The sequence below is a fragment of the Camelina sativa genome, chromosome 12 (assembly GCF_030686135.1).
Source record: "Camelina sativa cultivar CO46 ecotype springtype chromosome 12, ASM3068613v1".
Lineage (NCBI taxonomy): Eukaryota > Viridiplantae > Streptophyta > Magnoliopsida > Brassicales > Brassicaceae > Camelina > Camelina sativa.
The window spans coordinates 204,534-227,167 of NC_141891.1; the positions used below are offsets into that span (position 1 = coordinate 204,534).

Sequence of the window (22,634 nt, forward strand, 5' to 3'; positions counted from 1 at the left end):
TTTAATTAGCGAGTGATTGTGTGTATTAGGGTTTAGATCTAGATATATTTATTATTGATTAGGAAAAAGAAAAATCAATAATTAAATGAATCCAGTGCAGTCTATCTATATATTAGAGAAAAGACTGTTGACTAGTACAAAACCTTACTATAGAGGCTATAGTTGACCTGCACTTGTCCAAAAACACTCATTAACTTTACCACCTACCTCCACAACTTAAATTTATCCCTCTTCTTCATTATTGCTGCTACCAAATTATTTTTAAGTATCACCTTTCTTTAGTTAGACCAAGTTTTTGTTTGTGACCAATATATATCTGGCGGTAAAAGCCACAAACTTTAGGTTATACTGAATTTCAGGTTTTCCACATATGCGGTAAAAAAAAAATTTGTTTTTGTTTTTATTCCTACTAATCTTATTGCAAACGTCATGCGAGTACCTACGAGTTGCAACAAATAAATAAAAACAAATTTACTAGTTGTACTAATTAAATGGGTTGAAGTTAAAGATCCATTTGTCTGTCAATGAATATAATCACCGTCGAATTGACATATCGTATATATTTATATCTTCAAAATTTGCTTATTTATACTTTGTACACACTAAAAGAAATTCGTATAATGTAAAAAGGAAGAGATCAACACAAAGTTGCTATATAATTTCTTATTATGTATTACTGTTGCGATTACTGTATGTCAGTATATATGAACATGAAATTTCTTTGATTATAAACATTTCTAAGCGATAAATATTAAATTGTTGTCATGATTATTTAAAAATGTCATAGCTTTCTCAAAAGACCATGATGCCATATATGTCAAGCTTCTCACTTATTGTACCAAAACGAAAGGCCACCATACACTACTCATTCAAATCCATCCCACCAACTCACATCTAGAAGCAATTACAAGTTCAACTCTCTTTCTCTCTCCTCCCCTATCATCTAGAAGCAATATATATATGTGTGTGTATATATATGTATATCCTTGTCTAGCTTTAAGTCAAAACCCTATATAAACTATACACCAAAGCTTTGAACCTTCAACCAAACCCCAAAATCCAAGTGCCCCACCAAATGCTTCAATCCTCTTCCACTAGACAAAAAGAAAAACAACTTAATCCCTTTATACCCTTTTAGCTAGCCAAAACCCTCATCAATTAAAAGCCAATCCCCAATATATATAAAATAATAACAAGAAGAATTTGATCATATTGTCTATATATAAGATTTTGTATCAATAATACATCAAGAAATAAGATCTCTAGATATACCACAAGAAAAAAACAAAAAGGTATGGGAAGGTCACCGTGTTGTGAGAAAGCTCACACAAACAAAGGAGCATGGACGAAAGAAGAGGACGAGAGGCTCGTAGCTTACATTAAAGCTCATGGCGAAGGCTGCTGGAGATCTCTTCCCAAAGCCGCTGGACTTCTTCGGTGCGGTAAAAGCTGCCGTCTCCGGTGGATCAACTATCTCCGGCCTGACCTTAAGCGTGGAAACTTCACCGAGGAAGAGGACGAACTCATCATCAAGCTCCATAGCCTTCTTGGCAACAAGTGAGTATACACCTTACAAGTCTCTATGAACTTATTTGAATAATTAACTAGTATATATATATGGTACGTTTAATCAATTTCAAAGTCTAACGAGATGATTTAATTGTTGATATATAGATGGTCGCTTATTGCCGGGAGATTACCAGGAAGAACAGATAACGAGATTAAGAACTACTGGAACACACACATAAGAAGAAAGCTTATAAACAGAGGGATTGATCCAACGACTCATAGACCAATCCAAGAATCATCAGCTTCTCAAGATTCTAAACCTACACAAGTAGAACCAGTTACGAGTAACACCATTAATATCTCCTTCACTTCTGCTCCAAAGGTCGAAACGTTCCAGGAAACTGTAAGTACTTTTCCGGGAAAGTCAGAGAAAATCTCAATGCTTACGTTCAAAGAGGAGAAAAACGAGTGCCAAGTTGAAGAAAAGTTCCCAGATTTGAATCTTGAGCTCAGAATCAGTCTTCCTGATGATGTTGATCGCCGTCAAGGCTTAGTGGGACGCGGGAAGTCAACAACGCCACGTTGTTTCAAGTGCAGCTTAGGCATGATAAACGGCAAGGAGTGTAGATGCGGAAGAATGAGATGCGATGTAGTTGGAGGTAGCAGCGGGAGTATCATCAAGGGTACTGACATCATGAGCAATGGATTTGATTTTTTAGGGTTGGCGAAGAAAGAGACGACCACTTCTCTTTTGGGTTTTCGAAGCTTGGAGATGAAATAATTTCATTTTCATTTTTTTAGGCGTAACTGTACAAAACTTTTGCCTAGAGAAGGTAAAAAATCTTCACTTTGTATGTGAAAAAAAAACTTCACTGTTGAATTTAATATATAGAATATATTTTTCTTACAAACTATGAATTACTTCATTGCAAAAGATAATTTTTATATCGATCCGTGATGAATTTTCCATAGAAAGAAGAGTTTAAATTTAATAATTTGAAATGTTAAACCGATATAGAGATTGATCTCTATTTAATGAGAATATTTCGAAACCGTGGCCTAATGATAATTTTATACGACTGAGATTAGTCAATGCATGAGGTAAGAGGTTTGTTGCCTGAAAAAATCATTATCCAATGTTGGAGATAAGCCATATAAGGAGAAAAGGTTATAATTAGTATGGCAATTAGATGCCTCATCACATAATACTTAGATTATAAGGAGACGATATCTTGTTATAATCTCTATAGTTAAAAGATTTAGGAAGAACGTGGAATTCAAATGTTTAATGACAAGTGGAAAGTGAGGTTTGTAATTAATTTGGCACAAGTAGATAAGTTGTAAAAAGAGAGAAGAGGGGGGGAAACTTAATGTTAGATATATATAAGAGGAAAGAAAAAAACTAAAAACCATAAATGAAGGAAGCAACAACCAATGGACCCTTTCTTCTACCAAACTCAATTTATTTCTCACTAACCATCTCCCTACCAACCTATATACCAACCTTTTCTCATCTTTTGTCCACTTGCGATCCCACATATGCATACATGAATGCATCTCAAATACACACATGCGTAACAAGCATACATATATATATACACTACACACACATGCATGCATATCAATATGTACAAAGATAGTTTCATTGAATGTAGCCACATGCTTGAAATTAGAAAGAGGGACTCGTAAAGTAAAACATTAACGTTCTATCGTAAAGATGTTTGGTAAAATCGGTGTTAAACATGCATGTTTTGTTGATCTCCTCAACTCAACGCTACCAAACCCTGTTTAATACGTACGTTTCTCATCTCAAATCCCAAAATGATTTTCTTTCTTGATAATACAAATATAATCCAAAATACTAGTTTTCATAGTTTCGAGTATCGGGATTTACAGTTTTACTGTGGCAGTGTTATATATTTTTGAAAGTTAAAAGAGAGATTAAAAATTACATAGGATATTTGGAGATGAAAGAGATGGGAGAGGGAGGAAGAGAGTGGTGAGAACTGAAGATAAGGAAAAAGGCGAAAAGGACAAAAGGTGACCACACAAGTGAACAAGACAGACGCACCTGCCTCTTCTTCTGCTTTTATTTTTTCTTTCAATATATATAGTAGAAATTATTAAAAAACGACTTTTTCAAAGGTGTTAGAGCATCTTTACTCGAGTAACCCCCTAATCGTTCCTCAAAAAATAAAAATAAATTAACTTTTTTGCAAATTATTATTATTTATTTATCTTTTAAATCTGCTCCACTAAACAGATGACACCTGTTTTGTTTGTTGAGAGTATCGGTTCTCAGATTACTCTGCCAAGGAACGTTTCTCTCTTTTATCCTCTTCTCTCTCTTCTTTTTATTATTTTTTAATAAGAGTATCGATAAAAGAACTGCCAGTAATAATGGTCTTAGGTAGATGCAATAGAAGCTTCTACTAAATTTTCCTCTTTTCTTAATGCTATAGTTGTGAGTCTTGTGACTCTTTTTTTCTTATTTGGTTTTGTCTTTCCCTATCTTGCTCTAAAAGGGAAGAAAGAAATTTTGTCACCAAGTTTTCCCCAAAAAAAGTCTTTAACGGTCGCAATTGCCTACTTGAAAGTTCCATTCCATTTTCTATTGAAATAAATTTAGCACTTCCACTTGCGTAGTTTATGTCAATATGATCAAATTTACAGTTTGCAATTACCATACTTATTATATATGCGAACGTTTAATCGCCGAGTGCACATATAACCGAATATAACTGATATACTTAAAACACAATCTAGTTTCTACTTTTTGAGAATGATGAGAGAATCTTTAACTGGAATATTTTCCATTTTCATTCCCTCTAAAGAGCCTGTTTACAACAGAGCCCATACATACAAACTCCTGATGAAAATTCCCATTACGAATTTACTGCTCATTTTCTAACTCCAATCGGAAACTGATGGGCTTACTTTCTAAGAGAGCCCAATGAACCAGAGCCCAATTAGACTTGGACGGAAGTAAACAATAACAACAACAACATCATAGAGAAAGCGAGAGATAAAAAAAAACAAAGGTCACAAGGCAGAGAGATTAATTTAAAAACTCAGTTCCCAATCTTCTATCAAACCAAAGAAACAAGAGGAATTATTTTCTTTTATAGAGAGAGAGAGAGAGAGTGAGAGAGAGAGCCATGCATGAAACGTCTTCAGCTCCTTCCTTCCTTCCTTACTTCTTCTTCTCATCCTCACCTTTGCTAGTACTCTCGTCCTCCTCATTCCGCTGCCATTTCAACCAAAATTATATTTTCAATATCAGAACCTTCTTTACCAAACTAAGAAAAGAAAAAAACAACAACAACAACAAAGCCGCACCTTTGATTCATCTGGCAGAGACGCTAGCAGCGCTTTCACTTCTGGATCATTTGGATCCACTCCTGGAAGCTGTGCGTGTTCACAAACACTTAGGACCAAAACTATACTATTCTCTTTCAAAATCCAAACTATTATGATGACTCATTAGTTCAAGTAAAAAAGCTTACCGATGAGAGCACAGACGATATGAAGGCTTGATCTCCCAAGAGGTGTCCAGCACCTGTAGCTTCACTTGACTCTTCCCCACTCATCGACATTTGCAGCGCTGCACATGGATCAATACAAAATATAAGGCTCTTTCATCAAATCACCCATAGGAAGGTATCCGTTTTATCTTCTAATTGCCATGATTATACTTATACCACACAGCTATACTTACCTAAAGCCAAATCCTGGTCCTCATCAGCCGCTTCTGACATGTTAACATCACCTACAGACATAGCAATTGCCTGATCTAGCAACGCACTGTCCTCATCCTGCGACAAAAATCTTTGATAGTTAAAAGGTTGTATGATAAACACACTCTCCACCAGTGGCTATGTAAGAATGCTACACACAATATAGAAACATAACAGCGCACAAAGAGAGTAACAACTAACCATTGGTTCAGCGTTCTTCTCAGTGGTCCTGGCAACTGTCTCCTGTGAGGCAGAGGCAGAGGCTGTGTCCCCATCTTTGTCCTTCTGACCTGCCTCATCGGCTGCCTTCTTAGCAGCAGCCTCTTGTCTTGCTCTCTCCTCCTCCATGGAGACCCGAAGGGCAAGAGCAAGCTCTGGATCGATATTTGGGTCCACACCAAAGTCAAAGTCCCCACCTGCTGCAGCTGCAGCAGCTGCCGCAGAAACATACCCACTTGCACCCTCATCACCCGTGAATACAGGGGTGCTGAAAGAAAATTAAATAGTCAACACACCGAGAAGAAAATTAACAGTCACAGACGCCAAGGTAATAACACCGGTCTAAATAATCTAAACCAGATAAAGTCAATGTTCTCAATTGATCGATGTAACAGCCAAATTTTGCATTATTGATAAAAGACCAGACATCAGAGTTCAAAACACAACAAACCACATGCAATGGCAACCTAGACTGTTCACTTAACAGTGTACATAAGCTAGAAAAGTAGAGTAAAAAAGAGGATGGTACCTGAGGAGGACATCAGAGAGAGCATTAGATCCAGATGGAACATGAACAATGTGGCTACCATCATTATTATTGACAGCGGAAAGGAGGGCCTCGAGCTTCTGAGGCTTTTCCTCATCGTCATCTTCCCCAAAGTTGACAATGTCAAGAGAGACACTATTCTTCTTGAGCCTTTTGCCAACTATTTCGAGGGCCTTCTTTTCATACTTGATAGGGCTAAAAAGCAGAGAAGCACAACACAAAAAAAATCAGATAAACTAATACAAAAACCTAGTCAGTAAGCGTGCAGTACATACAAGAAAGAAAGTGAGAGTACCTTCCAGCAAAAACAATAATCCGTTGGCGTTGATTCTTGTTTTGGCGATGCTTAAGAGCAAGCTGTGCAATCTGGATAGCCGCCGTTAAGTTGATCTCACCTCCAACATCAAGACCTGAAAAAAGATGGAGCAAGTAGGATTAAACTCCAATGGTTCCTAAATAAAAGATAATTGATGTTCTTAGTAGATAATAAAGATTGGGGGGAGACATACCGTGCATACAGGCCAAGATTTTGCCAAGATCAGAGGTAGGAGTAGTCAAAACTCGAACTCCTTTGCCAGCCATAGTCAAAATCCCCACCGTATTCTCCGGATTGGACTGCAAAATCGAAAGATCCCAAAAATCAAAATCTCAGAAAGCAAACCCAAAAACCCTAATAAATCGAATCCAAAAGTGAGATGCGTTAATAAATATACCTGGGTTTTAGCCCCGCAAAGAAGATTAACAGCTTCCGTTTGAGCTTGTAACCTACACGGAGAGTAATCTCCGTTTCGCATCCACTCCGAGTTGTCGATGCATATCATAGTCGCCTACACAACAAGATCAAAATTAAGCAACCCAACATCGAGATCAAACGAAGAAATCGAGGATAAACGAATGAATTCGACATAATTTACCTCGAGAACCATTGTGTCGTCCAAAGAGAAAGAAGAAGCTTCACAATCTGTCGTAGAGAGAAAGTCAGGAACGAAGGAAGCTTTTGTCTAATAGATTTAGATTTTTGGGTCTCTTTTGTTGTTGTGAGCTTCTTTAAATACAGCCCTTTTATTTCTTTCTTTCTCCTTTCACACCCCCCACTATTTTACTTTCATTTTATTTTCGCCACATTACTTTTTTTTTTTTTTTTTTACACTGGAGTTTCCATTTTTATTGATGTCACAAAAAACTTACATTGGTTTTTTTTGATAAATTAGCAAAACAAAGTTGATATTTTCTAAATAATTAAAAGGTACAGAAACCATACCGCCTCACGGATAAATGTATAAATTCCTAATTTTTTATTATTATTCAAGATTACCCCAATAACTCTACAAAAACGTCAATATAAACCGCAACCAAGAACACAATTCCCACCAGATTCACTCTCTCTCTCTACTCAGGAGAATTTACAATAGTGTGTGTAAGAAAAGAGACAGAAAAAAACAAATACAACAAGCAGTAACGTTGGATCATGTCATGTTATCCTATGCATTCAGTGCATTTGGGATCAGAGGCGATCTTGTGCTTCTGCTGATTGGCAAGTGAACATATACCTCGTGAACTTCCTGCTTACATACATCCCCTTTGTCTCGATCTATCGCGTAACATACATATATTGTGTCTATCACATCGTCTAGAACATGTACAAAGAACGCCAAGATCACTATCAGTAAGACCCATGCCAGTATAGCCACCAAGTACGAATCTTTTCCCAGGTTGCTCACTCCTCTCAGAACTCCCCATGTCTGCTTTTCAAACCACCCAAAAACTATATTAACACTATTATTCTATATGTTTGGTTGGTGAGAAGCAGATGCTATTTATTACTTACCGCCACTGCATATGCGGCTGAGAGGACAGAGACTATTCCGGTTAGGATTCTGGTGGAAACTGTTTCAACAAAAACAGCTGACAGTAGGTTGCGTCTTAACAGCTCGTAAGTCATTTTCGCAGAGGTGCAATAGGCTTCGCCTGTTATTGCTGCAAAGTTGATGGTGAACTTGTTGAGATAGTCTAGTGCTCCGAGTAATGCGTTTGCGCAGCAACGGAGAACCAAATTCACCATGCCTTGTGGGTTCTCTTCTCTTGCATTGTCCACAATTGCCCGGACCACACGAACAATGCATATGAGAAGTCCTGATACACATATTGTACCAAAGGATTGACCAAATGCGTTCCTGAAAAGAGTTAGAATTAGGAAAAAAAAAAAAGAGTAAGAATCACACATGCTTTAAGAGAAACCGGAACAGGGTTTTGGAGACTAATGCAAATTTGACTATAAACTCATTCAGAATGTACCACTGTTTATCGAAACTTTCACATTTAAAGTAGTAAACAAGATAAGATGGTGATGTATTGTATCCATTCCGTAAAGCCTAGACTAATGAATACCATGACCTAGAATCACTGAATACTTTGGATGTGAGGACTGAAACAAAGAAGTATACTTTACGAGGAATCACAACTAAGAAACCTCAAAGCAACGGACTCCCGAGATCACACAAGCATATATTCGAATTAAGAGCACCATTGACAGTAACAAAAAGTGCACAGCAAAATCATTGATAACAAGAATAAAAGAGACAATGAAGTGGCGGCGAATCACCTCAAAGAACTCCGAATGCATTTTTTAGGGATTGACTCTTCCTTGGAGAAATACCACTGAGCAATAGCTCCACTTATCACATACACTTGCATTTCTACCATTACAGCAAGAGACCAGAGCATCGTCAAAATGGCAAGCGCGTAATACGCAGGAACCCAAGAATCCTCCTTCCACTCACAAAAGTAATCACCATCCAACTCCCGCGGCACAAACTTTCCATTAAACCTTGCAAACACCAAGAACACCACAATGGGTGCATAGTACAACACTAACCCGAGAGTGAGCAATGGCAAGACAAGAAAAAGCTTCAAGTTTTTGGACAAGGCATCAGATGCAACACCGATGATCTGGATGGTGAGCTCAATTATGTGCCAATTACCTACAATGATCCAGACAATGATCCAGACAATGATCCCGATGACTAAGAAAACGAAGACTAGGACAAGTATTCTGTAAGCGAGAGGGAGGGAGTGACTACAAGAAGAGCTAAGAGTACAAGCGACAAACCAATAGACATTGAAAAAGATGGGAAAGAGGACAAAGAGAGGCAAACAAGCATAAACGATCTGCTTAGTGTAGTGTTTGAGCAAAAGCAGGACACTAAAACAAAAGGGCGCGCTTAAAATGAGCGTTACAACAAGGGTCCAGATCAAATTCTTCTCAAAGACTGAATCAGACGAAGAAAGCAAACCGTACATGACACTCGAAGAAGCATTATTCCCAAAGGTGGAATTTTTGACGCAGGAGGAAGAGGTGAAATCGTAGGTGAAGGAAGAAGAGGAGCTGCCGTAATCGCTGTTTCTATGGAAAACGGAGAAGATACCAAAAGCAAAGGTGGAGAGGACGAGAAGATCGAAGAGAAGTAGGAAAGGGATGTCCTTGAAAGGTCTGGGGCCAAAATTGTATGAGATCTGAAGGAACTGAGTTGGGTCGGACTCGGGATCACTTCGACGCGGAGAATCGAGAGCCGACGTGGAGGGTTTTGAGAGAAGAGGGTGCGACGGAGAGGATGAGTCGTAAATTGCAGCGAATTTGGAGGGGTCGCCGTCGTCCGCCGCCATGGTCGTTCAAAGAGTGAGAGAGGAAGAGTAAAATAGCTCCGCCTGAGTTAGATAGTGGTGAAGGAAGCAGAAGACGACGATACTCGATTTTGCAATTTTTTTTTTTACTTTTTTTAATATTTAATCACAGTAACTAGTGACGATGACGACGATCACCGCCCAAGCGGCGAAGCGAAGATGATTCAATTCAATCAAGATCTCGCCGCCACCACAAATTTTACAATTTTTAATTTGTATAGTATTTAGTATTTACCGTTCAAAGATGATTAATATTATTATCTTCATCGGCATCAACATAATTAATTAGTATATAGTATATACTATATATAGTTTCTTATGCATTATACATAAATGAAATTTGAGGAAGAAAAAAAAAACAATAATCACACCTTCGGAGATATTGAAACGGGCTTTATTCGAAGCCCAATGATAGACTTCTCTGAACCCAATGAATCTTATTAAAGCCCATACGTCGCATGCAAGGTGTAATGGTCCTACTAATTCTTAAAGAACGTGGCGTGGCGTGAACTCGAGCGTGTGATTGAATTTTGCAGGCGTGGGAGATTTCTTTTGAAATCTTTAAAACTCTATTCAAATCTCAAACCAACAACACACCCACTTTTTTGGGTTTTGTTTTTTTTATGACCTTATTAGAAACTAGAATCCATATAACGTGAGTTTTCAAGGAAATAAATCCAAGACTAATTGAAATCACTATTCAAGTTTCTTACTATTAATTAAAATCTACTGCAAAAAAAACTAAAAACCAAAAAAAAAAAAAACTAGAAACTAAAAAGGTATCCCGAAAACTACAGCTATTCAGAGCCAAAATGGTACCGAATAGGGTAGAAAACTTGTAACCAAAGCATCAACCCGTGGCACACTAGTAGCTCCTTTATATACATAAAAGCACGACTTCACATGATACAAAACCAACTCCGCGTATAACAACATCATCACGTGAACTCACTCAACAGGTTCAGTGTGTTCTGACATGTTGTTCCCTCTCTGAATGAAACTCTCCCAAATAGAGATTGGCCTAACCACCCATCCAACCATATCAGGGCACTTGGTTTCATCCCACCTAATTTCTCTTGTTTTCCTTTCTCTATCTCAAGATTTTTGTGTTCTTGTTTTGAATCATGCAACATTCTTCGATGTATGTTTTCCTCTTCTGGGCCCTATCTCTCTTCACCGCCTTCAATACTCTTGCTTCTTCATCATATGGTACACATACAAGTAATATTATTGCATTTACTATACATATACAAGATTTAAGCTTGGTGATGTTTGGTATTATTCGTGTACAGATGGACCTTTCTACGACTCCACTGCCTATACAGAGGTTTAAAGCTCTGAAAAACTATTTCAATTTCACCTTTTATCATAAAAGAAACTATTTTCAATTTCACAAAGTATATACATAAAAAAAGTGCACATAGATATAATGAATGTGAATTTCAACGGTCATGAGCAGTGTAAAGCAGAAGCAGAGAAGCCACTTTACAATGGAGGAATGCTTAAGGACAAAAGACCTTCCGTCTCAGGGAGAGACACTCTCGCAGGCGTTAAAGCTCGTTACACACCAGCTTACATATTGCACAATCTCACGCAGAACACCATCTATTGCTTCTCCAGTTAAGCATTTCACTCTTTCGCTACAATAACATAAGTACGTTAGCATATATGAATAAATGTGACTGATTTTGAGACTGATGAACAACAGTTTGGGTGAAGATAAAGGCTGGTGCTACATCAGCTCGTGTAAGAGCAAGGCTGAGAACAGACAACACCACTTTGAACTGCGTCGGTTCTGTATCTGCAAAATATGGTTGCTGGTCTTTCCTCAAAGGCGGCTTCCTTCTTAACTCTCCTTCTAACCAATCCATCCTCTTCTTTGAGGTAGATCCTAGATTCTATCTATAATCAAAACATGTGATTAGATTAGATGATCACAGTCAAGTGTCTGGTTAGTGCAGGCATCACACGACGATGGTAAAGTGCAATTACAAGTGGCGAGTGCCTCTCTTCAGCCCTTCACGCAAGAACAGTGGAGGAACAGCCAAGATTACTTCATTAATACCGTAAAATTACACTAATAATTTTCTAACATGAAAATCGGAAACTGCCTACATGATTCTTTATGTGGGTTCTCTTAAATATTTCAGGTGAGAAAACGAGCGGTGACGATTCACGTGTCCGACAAAAACGGAGGGAGCGTTGAAGGAGCTGCGGTGACAGTAGAGCAGATCTCTAAAGACTTCCCCATTGGATCTGCCATCTCCAAAACTATCCTCGGAAACCTTCCTTACCAAGTAAGCCACTCACTCCTCTGTTTCAAACATTTTCTTGAAACCTCTCTGTTTCTTGAAACGGATACTGTTTTTTTTTGTAGGAGTGGTTCGTCAAGAGATTCGACGCTACGGTGTTTGAGAACGAGCTGAAATGGTACGCGACGGAGCCCGATCAAGGCAAGCTCAACTACACATTCGCTGATCAGATGATGAGTTTCGTCAGAGCCAACAGAATCATCGCTCGCGGTCATAACATCTTCTGGGAAGATCCCAAATACACTCCCAATTGGGTTCGTAACCTAACCGTAGAAGATCTCCGGTCGGCAGCTAACCGGCGTATCAGGAGTCTAATGACTCGGTACAGAGGAGAGTTCGTGCACTGGGACGTGAGCAATGAGATGCTTCACTTCGACTTCTACGAGACCCGACTGGGAAAGAACGCGTCCTACGGGTTCTTCGCGGCGGCACGTGAGATTGATCCGCTGGCGACTCTGTTCCTGAATGATTTCAACGTGGTGGAGACTTGTAGCGACGAGAGGTCGACGGTTGACGAATACATCGCGAGGGTGAGAGAGCTCCAACGGTACGATGGCGTACAGATGGACGGAATCGGGCTCGAGGGTCACTTCACGACGCCGAACGTGGCGCTGATGAGAGCCATCCTCGATAAACTGGCCACGCTCCAGCTCCCGATCTGGCTCACAGAGATTGATATCAGCAACACCCTCGACCACCGCACTCAGGTCAAATACGTGGTTATTTCCGGTTTACTTCTGTTTGATGTAACCGCCGCAATTTGCACCCGGTTATGGTGACAATTTTGTGCGGTTTATTTATCTAATATGCATAGCATAGATAGATAGTAACAGGAGATTGGTAATGTTTTCAGGCGATTTATTTGGAGCAAGTGTTACGTGAAGGATTCTCACACCCATCGGTGAATGGTATAATGCTATGGACCGCACTGCATCCATACGGGTGTTACGAAATGTGCCTTACGGACGATAAGTTCAGAAACCTTCCAGCCGGAGAGGTGGTCGATCAAAAGCTTATAGAATGGAAGACCGGTGAGGTTAAGGCGACAACAGACGACCATGGTACATCAAGTTTCCACGGCTTTTTGGGAGAGTATAGAGTTTGCGTCGTATACCAAGGTAAAACGGTTAATACGACTTTCTCGCTATCTCGAAGCCCTGAGACCAAACATGTTAGGCTCCAAATCTAACCTCTCTGTTTAACATTGATTATCTCTTAAGATTTTACGGTGTGAAACTGTAAATCTTACTTTTACAAAAGAAGTATATAAGTATTTTTATTTTAAGCCTGAATGTACTGGTGTGGTGGTGGGGACAAAAGTAAAGAAACAACAGGTCAAAAAAGGAGGGACGAGACTTTGTGGCGTGGGAAAACTATTTTTACATAAATTTTGTGACATATAATAGAGACATCAAATCAAACATAAAATCACTGCAAAGTAACTTAAAAAAGCTAAAGTGGAATCATTCATATCACACAGCCATTATCAGTGAGGCCCATCTTGGCTCTGACGACATTATCATGAACTTAAATGTTTATCTACAGTACTCAAGGAATTAAAGACACAAACCTACCATTTACCAGACAATAAATTTGAAATTAGGTTAAGTGGAAAATAGTACTAAATTTGGCGCTCTAGATCTCGACTAAACCCTAAAAAATCATTATATCACAAAAACATATCTCACAATTTCGTAACATGAACCATCTTCAAAAGACAGATGAAACAAGAACACACGCACACACGACAAAGCTACAAATGCAAAACCCTAAAACACCAAATTTGTTGCAGTCTTAAAGCGAAAAAACATTGAGAATCAACAGAACTAAACAAGGCAAAATGCTAACAAAACTACTACAGAGAAACCTAAGACGATGATGCTACGAGAAAATAAAGGGGAAAGTAAACGCGGCGAGTAGCATAGCCAGTGAAGCGCAGGCTGATCTGCTTGAGTCTCCCATGGCCAAACCAGCCATCCATGACCCGTCTTGTAGCATAGTCTCTCCCGTACCCATCTCAGACCCAGTTCCCTGAGACCCATACACAGAAGAACCCTGAACCTGACCTTGAGTCTGTTGACCCTCACCCGCGTAACCCGTATCCGAACCTTGTGAGGTCGACGACGAGTCTGACACTGGAGGAGAGTAGCTCGTCGACTTCTGACTGTTTTACAAACAAAAAAGTGATTGGTAATGTCAAATTATCTTTCAACTTGCGATTTCAAACAATTAAATTAATGGTTCTTGACAACACAAAAGAGAATCTTATTGCCTTAAATAAAACAATGGTTTATGAAAAGAAGAGAAACAAACATCGGCTTTTCCAACGACAAAGAAAAAACACATTACCCAAAATCTTTCACTATAGTATGATTATAAAATAAAATACAAAAAGAAGATCCTAAGATTAATTATTACGAAACCCACTATCACATAGTAAAAAGTTTCAATTTTTATTCAAAAGAAGGCAAAAAAAAAAACCCAGAAATTGTGGGAAATAAAAAAAGAGGACTAATAATATAATTAATGATGAAATGTACCTAGGAGAAGAAGGGCAAAACGTGACGGTGTAATCACCACCGGCGCAAGTGAAAGTGCTGGTAGCATCGTCGTAGGCGTAGCTGTAGGAGCGAGGACACGCGGCTTTGAACATCTCCGAGTAAACGGAAGGCCTACAAGTAGAAGGTGTAGCATACGCGCCGCTGCAACAGTACTCCGGACTCCGAAACGCTTCACACGCGCTTTTACAAGCGTCTCCGTCGCCGAAACGCAGCTCTGCAGGGCACTGCGTGTTTATATCCGAAGTGCAGCCCGTAGAAGCGCACTGCCCAGATCCACCGGCAACTTCCACGATCATCGGAATGTTGTAACCGTCGACGAGGCTCACGTCGTAGAAATCGTCTCCGCCGGTTCCTAGGGTGAACTCAGCGAGGGTAACAGGCGGAGCGGCGCCGAGTCCGACGCATTCGACTTGGTTAGAGCCGCAGTCTCCGGTTGTGCAAGTACCGGAGCCAGAACCGTCGAACTGGCAACCGGTTCGAGCCCAGAACCGACCGGACCAACCGGTGGGGGCTTGGAGAGAGCGAGAGGTGCCTTTAGGGAGCTCGAAGCCGGTGGTGGAGAGAGTAGGAGAGCCAGCATTCGCCAGGATTCCAGGCCATACGGTGTAGCCGCACCGATTAGCGAATGTGAATGTTGAGCCATAAGTACCTTTAAAAATGGGAACCATATCAGTAAAAAAAAAAAAGGAGAAACAAATAATAAATGGAACTTTGAAAGGAGTTTAAAAAGTTTGATTTTAAATACCAGTGGAAGCTAAGAGCAGAACTAGGAAGCTCAATGTGAGAGTGGAAGAGCCGCTTGGAGAAGAAAGATCCATGAGATTGTTCTTCTTCTTCGTCTTCTTGTTCTTACTCACTGTTCTTGATCTGAATCTAAAGTGAAGGGTTTTTTTTGTTTTTTGGGGAAGAAAAAGATGAGAGATACAGCTAAATTTGGTCGAAGTGAAGTGATGATATGTGGTTTTTGTCCTTTTTTTTTTTTTTTTTTTTTTTTTTGGTTTATTTAGTACTAAAGTGTTTACTGGGCTCTATGGCTGACAAAATCACTCTACTGCAATTATTAAAGAATTCAAAACAAAATTACAAAAAAAAAGGATGAATGGATATAGGACCCTCACCCAATTTGATATATATCTTCATTACTTTCATGTGTGTTTACCTTACTTAAAGTTGTACTGATATAAATATTTGTTTTCAGTTTGTGTAAAATGATTTGATGACAATGCTGTAATTTTAGTCTTGTTGATCGAGTAGGAGAATTACGTGTGGGTTATCTTTTTATACCTTTCTTGATTTATTTGTTACATAATCAAGAAAAATCCATGAGTCATAGTCTCATAGACGACGAGTGTAATACATTATTTTACTAATAAATAATGACCTACACTAACGAACGTGTTGAACTGGGCTTTAAAACTCGGCCCGTCTAGTTGTGGAAAATGGGCCCCTTTTGTAAAAAATGACAAACCTTTGGGGGATGATAAGTGGGACCTATGTGAACAAAAAGCATCTTTATTTTATTTTTTATCATATCTGGTTTGATGTGACATTACACACGTAATTAAAGGTTCCACACTCCAGTATATTTTCGCCAAGCCCCAAGGAGAAATTAAACCCTCTTTCTATATAATAAAAAGTAAAAATGTTTTTCTTGTTTATTTCTAATTATAAGGATTATCTAAGGGTATTTATTATTTAAGGGTGTAGTTAGTGTTCCTGATGTGCCTACTATATTTTGAGTCTTGACCGTTGATTAATTATGTTTGAAAAATGTTAAGATGTATGTACAGAGATAGTGACACATGGAAGGAACACAGCCGGAAGATATTAGGCCATCCTTAATGGGATAACTTTCCCCCTGTTCTAAGCCCAATAAATAATAAAAATAAGTAACAGTGGGCTTAGATCAATATTTTTGATCTTGGTTCAGAACTGATCCAAAGGGTGTTCTAATATTTTTCCTCTCCTCTGATTGGTCGAAAAAAGTAGCATTCACCTTCTTCTTCGATATCGCGACTTCGTTTCCTTCATCCTCGCCGTATTAACACGAAAATCTTCCGATTAAAACACCCAAATCGATTCCACGCGAAGCCACGGGTCGAGGAGTATCGGCTCGAGACCGGACGATTGGTCGGATTCCCGCCGTGGTTTTCCCGCAGTCGGATTCCCGCTTCAGATCCGAGCTGGTCAGGGCTCTTCGTCGCTTGTTGAATCGGGTCGAGTACTTCCCCTCAGGGTATTATTCTTAAGATTTCAGTTTCAATCGTTGGATTTAGTAAATTGCGGATATTGTGAATGAGTTTTGAGTTTAGTGATGGGTTTTGGTGTTTCTTGTTAGATTCATAGAGAGGAAGAAACTGGAAAGATACTTAATTTGGTATTCGTGTGGGCTGATGATGGGGAGAAGTTGAAGGTTGATGTTCCTGTTGTTTTCAATGGATTGGATCATTGTCTTGGTCTTAAGAAAGGTAACAGGTAACAGTTGTCACCTTGTTGTGCTTACTGAGATATCATGTGAGAACTGATAGGAGTGTTGTGAATTGGTCTTGATGCTGGTGTGAAGATTGCCTCTGAACTGTAAATTGGGTTCCTCTTTTTTCGAATGATGTAAAATTTTTGCATTGTCTTTGTTTTTGCTTGCTAGTGTTCATGAGTAAGTTGGTGATTCAAAGAAGTTCAATATTGCTGTTTGAAACGGTGTCTGATTTTGTTTAGATTTCGTGAGTAAAGGAATTGACTTTTTGTGAATGGTTAGCTTAGTTCTTGTTCTATTTATTTCACAATGAAGGGTCCTTTTTCAAGTAACTTGTTCCACAGAAATGTGAGATCACTCGCAGCAGACCTTTATCTTATGTTCCACTCGTATGTTTCTGAAACCATTGGACTATGTCTAAACGCAAGAATTTTAAAGAGCAAGTGTGCTTGTGATTCAAACCCCGTGTGCCATAGTGTAGAGAGCCCATCCCACTCATTTAGAAGCTACTCTGTTTCTAGCTCAGACAACGAAGGTAGATGCTCTGTGATTGTCAGCTGCCTCACAAGGAAGGTAACCCTCAAAGGTAAACACTCTCCCTGCATCATCCTCAAAGGTAAACACTTTCCCTGCATCATCCTCAAAGGTAACCCCACAACCCAATTTCCAAGCAGGTGAAGGAGCCTCACCACGCTTAGTACGAAGCCGTGCTGTGAGAAGAGATCTTGTCAGAGACTGGAACTTCAACGAAAACGAGATAGAGCTTTAAATTCAGACCTGACTCTTCTTTTATTAGGATTAGTTGTATTAGTTTGTTCATCAACTAAGCTTTTTTGTTTTTGTATTAAATCTTAAACATGTTCTTAAACAGTATATTTTTATTCTAAGAACACCAAAATTAGTTCCCTCATTTCTTTTACCTATGATCTTAACAACTGATTTTACATTATTTTCACTATATATTTAATCTAAGAACACAAAAAAAAGTTCTCCCATTAAGAATGCCCTTAGGTGAGACTGCAAGCAAGTATATGCCAAAATACAGAGAATAACTCTCTTCTGTCTTTAGGACAGAGAGAGAGAGAGAGAACGCGTTACCCATGCCAATAAACTATCGAGAGCTGAGCCTGACTGAGTCTTTGACTCCTAAATCTTGTCAAGATTATAAACTTTGCCGAGCTAATCGACAAACTAAACATGGGCATTTTTCGAAAACTTTATAGTCTCCAAAGCCTGAGTTTTTTTCAGATGCACTAGACAAGCAATTTTAACAAGTTTTTTCTTGTGTATCCGTTGTTTGAATAATAATACTCAATCTACCGGGGGAGAATAGAAGGCAAATCTTTGTTCAAACTGCAGGGACTAACTTAACTTTGGTATAGAGCTAATATAGCCTTGGTTTTGCAAATGAGCGTGCCTGCAAATGGTCTAGTGGGACTATTTTAGTGGCTTAATCCGTTAATCACATAGTATTATTTTAACTGTTATTTTCATTTTCTTAAATCAGACCAGTACACAAGATGTATTTCTTCCATCTTATGATTGAACGAAAGGGCAGATGACAGGAACAACAATTTTTGGGAAAATTTTGAATGACGAAAGGGCTCTGTAAAACAAGAGGAGATTTACAATTTGCTTCGACCTTGGTATTATCGTAATGACATTTTTCTACACATGAATTTGCTATCTGCGTGCAACAAGTAAGAGGAAATGAAAACAATTAGCAACTTCAACAGACAAATGCAAGTAGCCGTGTGTACCACATACCCGATGTAAAAAAAGGACCTTATACAAATACAGAGTCGGCTCAGCTGCTGCGAGGATGCGGCAAATGTATCATGATCTTGTTTACTAGCGGAAGAGTTGCCCCATCTTTCCTCGATCCTAGTAGCTTCTCACTGCAAAGAACACCACCCGTATCAACACTTGCTATTTGCTAAGCTCATAACACTTATGTACATTTTCAATAATAGAGCTCCTAAGTTCCATCTTTATTGTTCGCAACAATCCAACAGTTACCCTCTATCCAAATCACTAAAACACTAGTACCAATCCAATCATAACGATCAAGTAACTAAACTAGCTAGAGTCCATAATAATCAACAGTAGCTCATAATAGATTCCAAATCATATAATGACAAGAAACTCAATTTATCAAACCTTGTATACGGCGGAGGGCAGAAGATGATAAAGTAATCGGCTCCGGTGGCGCAAGTGTAAGTGCTGGTCTTATCGTCATAAGCATAGCTGTAGGCTCGCGGGCACGCGTGCTTAAAGAAGAGCGAGTAAACCGAAGGCTGACAGGTGTCCGGCGTAGCGTACGCATCGCTACAGCAGTACCTTGGATCGCCGAATGCCTCGCACGCGCTACGGCAAGCCACACCGTTTCTTTTACCACGCGCCACCAGCTTTAGGTCTCTAGGACACGCGTCGTTCAGGTCCACGAGACACCCGGTGGCTCCGCAGCCACCCACAACGATTTTCTTGGGCAAGATAAGCATGGGGAGGTTGTAGCCGTCGACGAGGCTGACGTCGTAGAAGTCTAGTCCTCCGGTGCCGTTGAGAGTAAACTCGGCGAGCGTTGCAGGTGGTTTAGCACCGGAGCCGGAACATTCAACCTTTCCTGAGCCGCAGTCGCCGGTTAAGCAGAGGAAAGAACCAGAAGCACGATCTTGGGAACACAGGGTTCTTGCCCAGAGACGACCGGACCATGAAGATGGTATAGCGACGGTTTTGGATTTTCCACGGGAGAGACGAAAGCCGGTAGTGGGGAGCGGGGCAGAGTTAGCGCCGGAGAGTAAACCGGGCCAAATCGTGTTACGGCAACGGTTTGTGATCTTGAACGAAATCGACTCTACTTCTGCCAATCCAATTAAATAAAAGGTATAAAAACAAACACAAGTCGTTATGAATTATTGAAGAAACGTAATCAAATTTTACCTGAAAGAGATATGAAAAAACCCAGAATCATAAACACGAAGAGGATTCTTCGATTCATCATCTCTAAAATGTGGACTCTCTCTCTCTCTCTCTCTCTCTCTCTCTAAAGTAGAAGTGTAGGCTCGAATGAGTAAAGCGACTGCAACTTTACTTTGAGAAAATTAAAAAGAGCGGCGGTGGAGATAAATCGAAGAGAGACTTGAAAACCAATTAAAAAAAAAAAGAACCAAATCAAAATCGAACCGATAACTTACTGGGTTAGTGAATCCCAAATTAAACCGGGTTTCTGGTTACCTCCTCCATTAAGCGGTGCGCACGTGGGGTTTTCTATGTGGACCTCAAAACATGCTTATGTTTTTTTTTATTTTTCTTTTAGAGAGAACAGAGAGTACTCCGATTTCCAAGGTAACAACAAACAAACCACAGATCTAAAAATCTTCCCATATCTGCTTTTTTTTTTTTTAAGTTTTACTTATCCAATCCGAATCGTCTCCACAGCTACAGTAAAAATACGGGTGTGTGACTGTGATCATCAAGGAAACGGTGGCGTGTTTTTAGACTCTCTAGAGAAGAAGATGAAAAGATTGAAAAATAAAGAATTGACTAGTCCTCTTGATGGAGACTGCAGCACGGATATTAAATTCCAAACAATGCCAATGAACTAAATGCCATTTATTGCATCCATGAACAAATAGATTTTGTATCTATGCCTATGGGGCACGAGAGATCTTATTCTTATCCATATACTAATATTTTCTTCCATCATCCATAAAAAAAAAAAAAATCCAACCTTAACAAAATAATATTATCAGATCTCACGATTCAATTCATTCAGATAAACAAAAACCCAGAATAATGTTTTGCATATGAACACTTGAAACAGAGCACAAGTAGTAGTAGCAAGCATTTCAACCATCACAAGTGACAAGTACCATCGTCATCATAATAAAACCATTAAGTAGCATAACCAAAATAAGTCCTACTAATCCGAAACCATCCAGAGAGATTAAGAAGATTAAAAACTAAAAAGGACAGAGAGAGACCCCATCACATAATAAGCAAAAAGCGGATAATAAGATAGAGATAGAACACGGCGAGACTAAGATCCTCCGATCAACATGTGTCAGATGACCGATTCACTCTTCTCTACCGTCGGACCGGCGATCCTTTTAACGTCCACCGCTGGTGCAATCCCTGGCGAAATGTCCCGACTCGCCACAGCTGTAGCAGCTTCCACCGCCTCCGCCTCCTCCACGTCCGCCTCCTCCGTAACCTCCTCCACCACCGTAGCCTCCGCCGCCTTCAGAACAGTCTCTCGCCATGTGACCGGGCTCACCACACTTGTAGCAGTCGCTGCCTCCACGGCCACCGCCTCGTCCACCTCCGTAACCACCACCACCACCGCCGTAGCTAGCACCAGATCCGCGGCCTCCACCACGTCCGCCACCGAAACCGCCACGACCGCCAGATGAACCACCACCGCTGTTGCCTTGGACGGGAGCGCCGTCGGGACCAGAGACATCTATGGCCTTGGGACGGCCATTGTTGTCGGTTTCGACCTCGAACTCGACAGATTCTTCGGCAGCGAGGCTGCGGAAACCCTCAGATCTGATGGAGGACTGATGAACGAAGAGATCGTCGCCGCCGTCGTCAGGAGTGATGAAACCGAAGCCCTTCTGGGTGTCAAACCATTTGACGGAGCCTTTGCGTCTCTCACCACCGCCGTTGTCTCCGCTCATTCTGATCGAAATCTCTTTTTCAAACTCTCACTTTAAATCTCAAAAAAAAAAGCGAAACCCTAGAAAACAATTTATATATTCTTTCTTCTTCACCCCACAATAATCTCTCTCTCTCTCTGCACGCAGCAGCTGCTGCTGCTGTTTTATATGTGCGTAGCGAGAGGTGTGCCAAGGCAAGGGTATGACTGCCACGTCACCCACACTAGTTCATTTTTTTTTCCATCTTTCCAAGAAATATAAAAAGTAAAAATATCTTTTACTTAAATCCTTTTTTTTGTGTTTAATTTTTTTTCCATTAATTCTTTTTTTTTCGATTTCATCCTTTTATTTATGATATACTATTATTTTTGCAATTAGTATAGTCTACCTAATAGTGATTTATAAATTTGATTTCTTCAGCATTAGGAAAACATGAAAATTCGTTGATTTCGAAAACGAATCTGTAACTAAAATAAATAAATAAAATAGAGGGGAGTTAAAAAAAAAAAAGAAATGGGCTAGCATGGGGCTTAAATAAATATATCCATTTGGGGAAAGAAAATGGATAATTTAGCCCAGCAACTAGCCGTTGCATCTGGACGGTTGGGGTGTTTTCCAGGAGATGGATATCAGCCGTCAGATTATTTAGTAGATCTAGTCAAAATTATTGAAGAGGCTAGTTTGGGGAATAGAGACCACATTTAATTTTTTTATTTTTTGTTTGGTGCAGTCAAATAACATTATTAAAGAATGACATATCAAACGTCAGCAGATATTTCAACTGGTCAATAGACTTTTAACAAAAATTAAAAAAGTAATTCACTCTGGTCAATATTGCATTTATTGTTCCACTTTCCACGTATTTAACCAGAATTTTACTACTAGTAATTTTTTGTTTTGTTTTAACCACATTACATTTTTACATCTAGTCAAAACG

General features: G+C 39.5%; 7 protein-coding genes and 1 pseudogene across 10 annotated transcripts; 3 read left to right on the forward strand and 5 right to left on the reverse strand.

Moving 5' to 3' along the window:
• Positions 1–982: 982 nt before the first annotated feature.
• On the forward strand, positions 983–2,420 carry LOC104729167 (transcription repressor MYB4). Its single transcript, XM_010448069.3, has 2 exons — positions 983–1,557; positions 1,675–2,420. The coding sequence occupies exons 1-2, from the start codon at positions 1,295–1,297 to the stop codon at positions 2,288–2,290; spliced, it is 879 nt and encodes a 292-aa protein (XP_010446371.1). The 5' UTR covers positions 983–1,294; the 3' UTR covers positions 2,291–2,420.
• A 2,099-nt stretch (positions 2,421–4,519) lies between these two features.
• On the reverse strand, positions 4,520–7,083 carry LOC104729168 (26S proteasome non-ATPase regulatory subunit 4 homolog). Its single transcript, XM_010448070.2, has 10 exons — positions 6,927–7,083; positions 6,726–6,839; positions 6,522–6,627; positions 6,308–6,422; positions 5,995–6,207; positions 5,448–5,733; positions 5,228–5,324; positions 5,016–5,113; positions 4,849–4,917; positions 4,520–4,756 (listed from the first exon to the last, which is right to left on the reverse strand). Exons 1-10 carry the CDS (start codon positions 6,936–6,938, stop codon positions 4,703–4,705), a joined length of 1,164 nt encoding a protein of 387 aa, XP_010446372.1. The 5' UTR covers positions 6,939–7,083; the 3' UTR covers positions 4,520–4,702.
• A 205-nt stretch (positions 7,084–7,288) lies between these two features.
• LOC104729169 (uncharacterized) lies at positions 7,289–9,972 on the reverse strand. Of its 2 annotated transcripts, XM_087478755.1 has the most exons (4): positions 9,311–9,887; positions 8,615–8,993; positions 7,841–8,186; positions 7,289–7,754 (listed from the first exon to the last, which is right to left on the reverse strand). In XM_087478755.1, exons 1-4 carry the CDS (start codon positions 9,327–9,329, stop codon positions 7,494–7,496), a joined length of 1,005 nt encoding a protein of 334 aa, XP_087334881.1. In that variant the 5' UTR covers positions 9,330–9,887; the 3' UTR covers positions 7,289–7,493. The 2 variants fall into 2 exon arrangements, with proteins under 2 accessions (XP_087334881.1, XP_010446373.1); XM_010448071.3 differs by having other exon boundaries at positions 8,615–9,972.
• A 629-nt stretch (positions 9,973–10,601) lies between these two features.
• Positions 10,602–13,290, forward strand: LOC104729170 (endo-1,4-beta-xylanase 5-like). Its single transcript, XM_010448072.3, has 8 exons — positions 10,602–10,902; positions 10,986–11,020; positions 11,153–11,312; positions 11,402–11,577; positions 11,655–11,759; positions 11,844–11,990; positions 12,071–12,712; positions 12,859–13,290. Exons 1-8 carry the CDS (start codon positions 10,818–10,820, stop codon positions 13,192–13,194), a joined length of 1,686 nt encoding a protein of 561 aa, XP_010446374.1. The 5' UTR covers positions 10,602–10,817; the 3' UTR covers positions 13,195–13,290.
• A 357-nt stretch (positions 13,291–13,647) lies between these two features.
• On the reverse strand, positions 13,648–15,787 carry LOC104729171 (thaumatin-like protein 1). The gene is made up of 3 exons (XM_010448073.3): positions 15,312–15,787; positions 14,546–15,215; positions 13,648–14,169 (listed from the first exon to the last, which is right to left on the reverse strand). Exons 1-3 carry the CDS (start codon positions 15,382–15,384, stop codon positions 13,887–13,889), a joined length of 1,026 nt encoding a protein of 341 aa, XP_010446375.1. The 5' UTR covers positions 15,385–15,787; the 3' UTR covers positions 13,648–13,886.
• Positions 15,788–17,227: 1,440 nt separating this feature from the next.
• LOC147930068 (uncharacterized) lies at positions 17,228–17,823 on the forward strand (annotated as a pseudogene).
• A 790-nt stretch (positions 17,824–18,613) lies between these two features.
• Positions 18,614–20,640, reverse strand: LOC104729172 (thaumatin-like protein 1b). 3 transcript variants are annotated; one of them, XM_010448080.2, is made up of 4 exons: positions 19,980–20,640; positions 19,200–19,899; positions 18,825–18,937; positions 18,614–18,726 (listed from the first exon to the last, which is right to left on the reverse strand). In XM_010448080.2, exons 1-3 carry the CDS (start codon positions 20,038–20,040, stop codon positions 18,847–18,849), a joined length of 852 nt encoding a protein of 283 aa, XP_010446382.1. In that variant the 5' UTR covers positions 20,041–20,640; the 3' UTR covers positions 18,614–18,726; positions 18,825–18,846. The 3 variants fall into 3 exon arrangements, with proteins under 3 accessions (XP_010446382.1, XP_010446383.1, XP_087334882.1); XM_010448081.2 differs by having other exon boundaries at positions 18,807–18,937; positions 19,980–20,207; XM_087478756.1 differs by having other exon boundaries at positions 18,614–18,937.
• A 144-nt stretch (positions 20,641–20,784) lies between these two features.
• LOC104729174 (cold shock protein 2) lies at positions 20,785–22,065 on the reverse strand. Its single transcript, XM_010448083.3, has one exon. It carries the CDS (start codon positions 21,716–21,718, stop codon positions 21,149–21,151), a length of 570 nt encoding a protein of 189 aa, XP_010446385.2. The 5' UTR covers positions 21,719–22,065; the 3' UTR covers positions 20,785–21,148.
• Positions 22,066–22,634: the final 569 nt, after the last annotated feature.

Coding starts and splice junctions, on each gene's coding strand:
- LOC104729167 (XM_010448069.3), top strand. CDS start 1,295: ATGGGAAGGTCACCGTGTTGTGAGAAAGCTCACACAAACAAAGGAGCA. Junction 1,558..1,674: donor CATAGCCTTCTTGGCAACAA/GTGAGTATACAC, acceptor GTTGATATATAG/ATGGTCGCTTATTGCCGGGA.
- LOC104729168 (XM_010448070.2), bottom strand. Junction 6,208..6,307: donor ATTATTGTTTTTGCTGGAAG/GTACTCTCACTT, acceptor TCTGCTTTTTAG/CCCTATCAAGTATGAAAAGA. Junction 5,114..5,227: donor GGACCAGGATTTGGCTTTAG/GTAAGTATAGCT, acceptor ATCCATGTGCAG/CGCTGCAAATGTCGATGAGT.
- LOC104729169 (XM_010448071.3), bottom strand. CDS start 9,675: ATGGCGGCGGACGACGGCGACCCCTCCAAATTCGCTGCAATTTACGAC. Junction 8,187..8,614: donor TGCATTCGGAGTTCTTTGAG/GTGATTCGCCGC, acceptor AACTCTTTTCAG/GAACGCATTTGGTCAATCCT. Junction 7,755..7,840: donor CAGCCGCATATGCAGTGGCG/GTAAGTAATAAA, acceptor TTTGAAAAGCAG/ACATGGGGAGTTCTGAGAGG.
- LOC104729170 (XM_010448072.3), top strand. CDS start 10,818: ATGCAACATTCTTCGATGTATGTTTTCCTCTTCTGGGCCCTATCTCTC. Junction 11,313..11,401: donor CACCATCTATTGCTTCTCCA/GTTAAGCATTTC, acceptor GATGAACAACAG/TTTGGGTGAAGATAAAGGCT. Junction 12,713..12,858: donor CCCTCGACCACCGCACTCAG/GTCAAATACGTG, acceptor TAATGTTTTCAG/GCGATTTATTTGGAGCAAGT.
- LOC104729171 (XM_010448073.3), bottom strand. CDS start 15,384: ATGGATCTTTCTTCTCCAAGCGGCTCTTCCACTCTCACATTGAGCTTC. Junction 15,216..15,311: donor TCTGCTCTTAGCTTCCACTG/GTATTTAAAATC, acceptor CCATTTTTAAAG/GTACTTATGGCTCAACATTC. Junction 14,170..14,545: donor TTTTGCCCTTCTTCTCCTAG/GTACATTTCATC, acceptor TTTGTAAAACAG/TCAGAAGTCGACGAGCTACT.
- LOC104729172 (XM_010448080.2), bottom strand. CDS start 20,040: ATGATGAATCGAAGAATCCTCTTCGTGTTTATGATTCTGGGTTTTTTC. Junction 19,900..19,979: donor TTTTTTCATATCTCTTTCAG/GTAAAATTTGAT, acceptor TTGGATTGGCAG/AAGTAGAGTCGATTTCGTTC. Junction 18,938..19,199: donor TGCCCTCCGCCGTATACAAG/GTTTGATAAATT, acceptor TGTTCTTTGCAG/TGAGAAGCTACTAGGATCGA.
- LOC104729174 (XM_010448083.3), bottom strand. CDS start 21,718: ATGAGCGGAGACAACGGCGGTGGTGAGAGACGCAAAGGCTCCGTCAAA.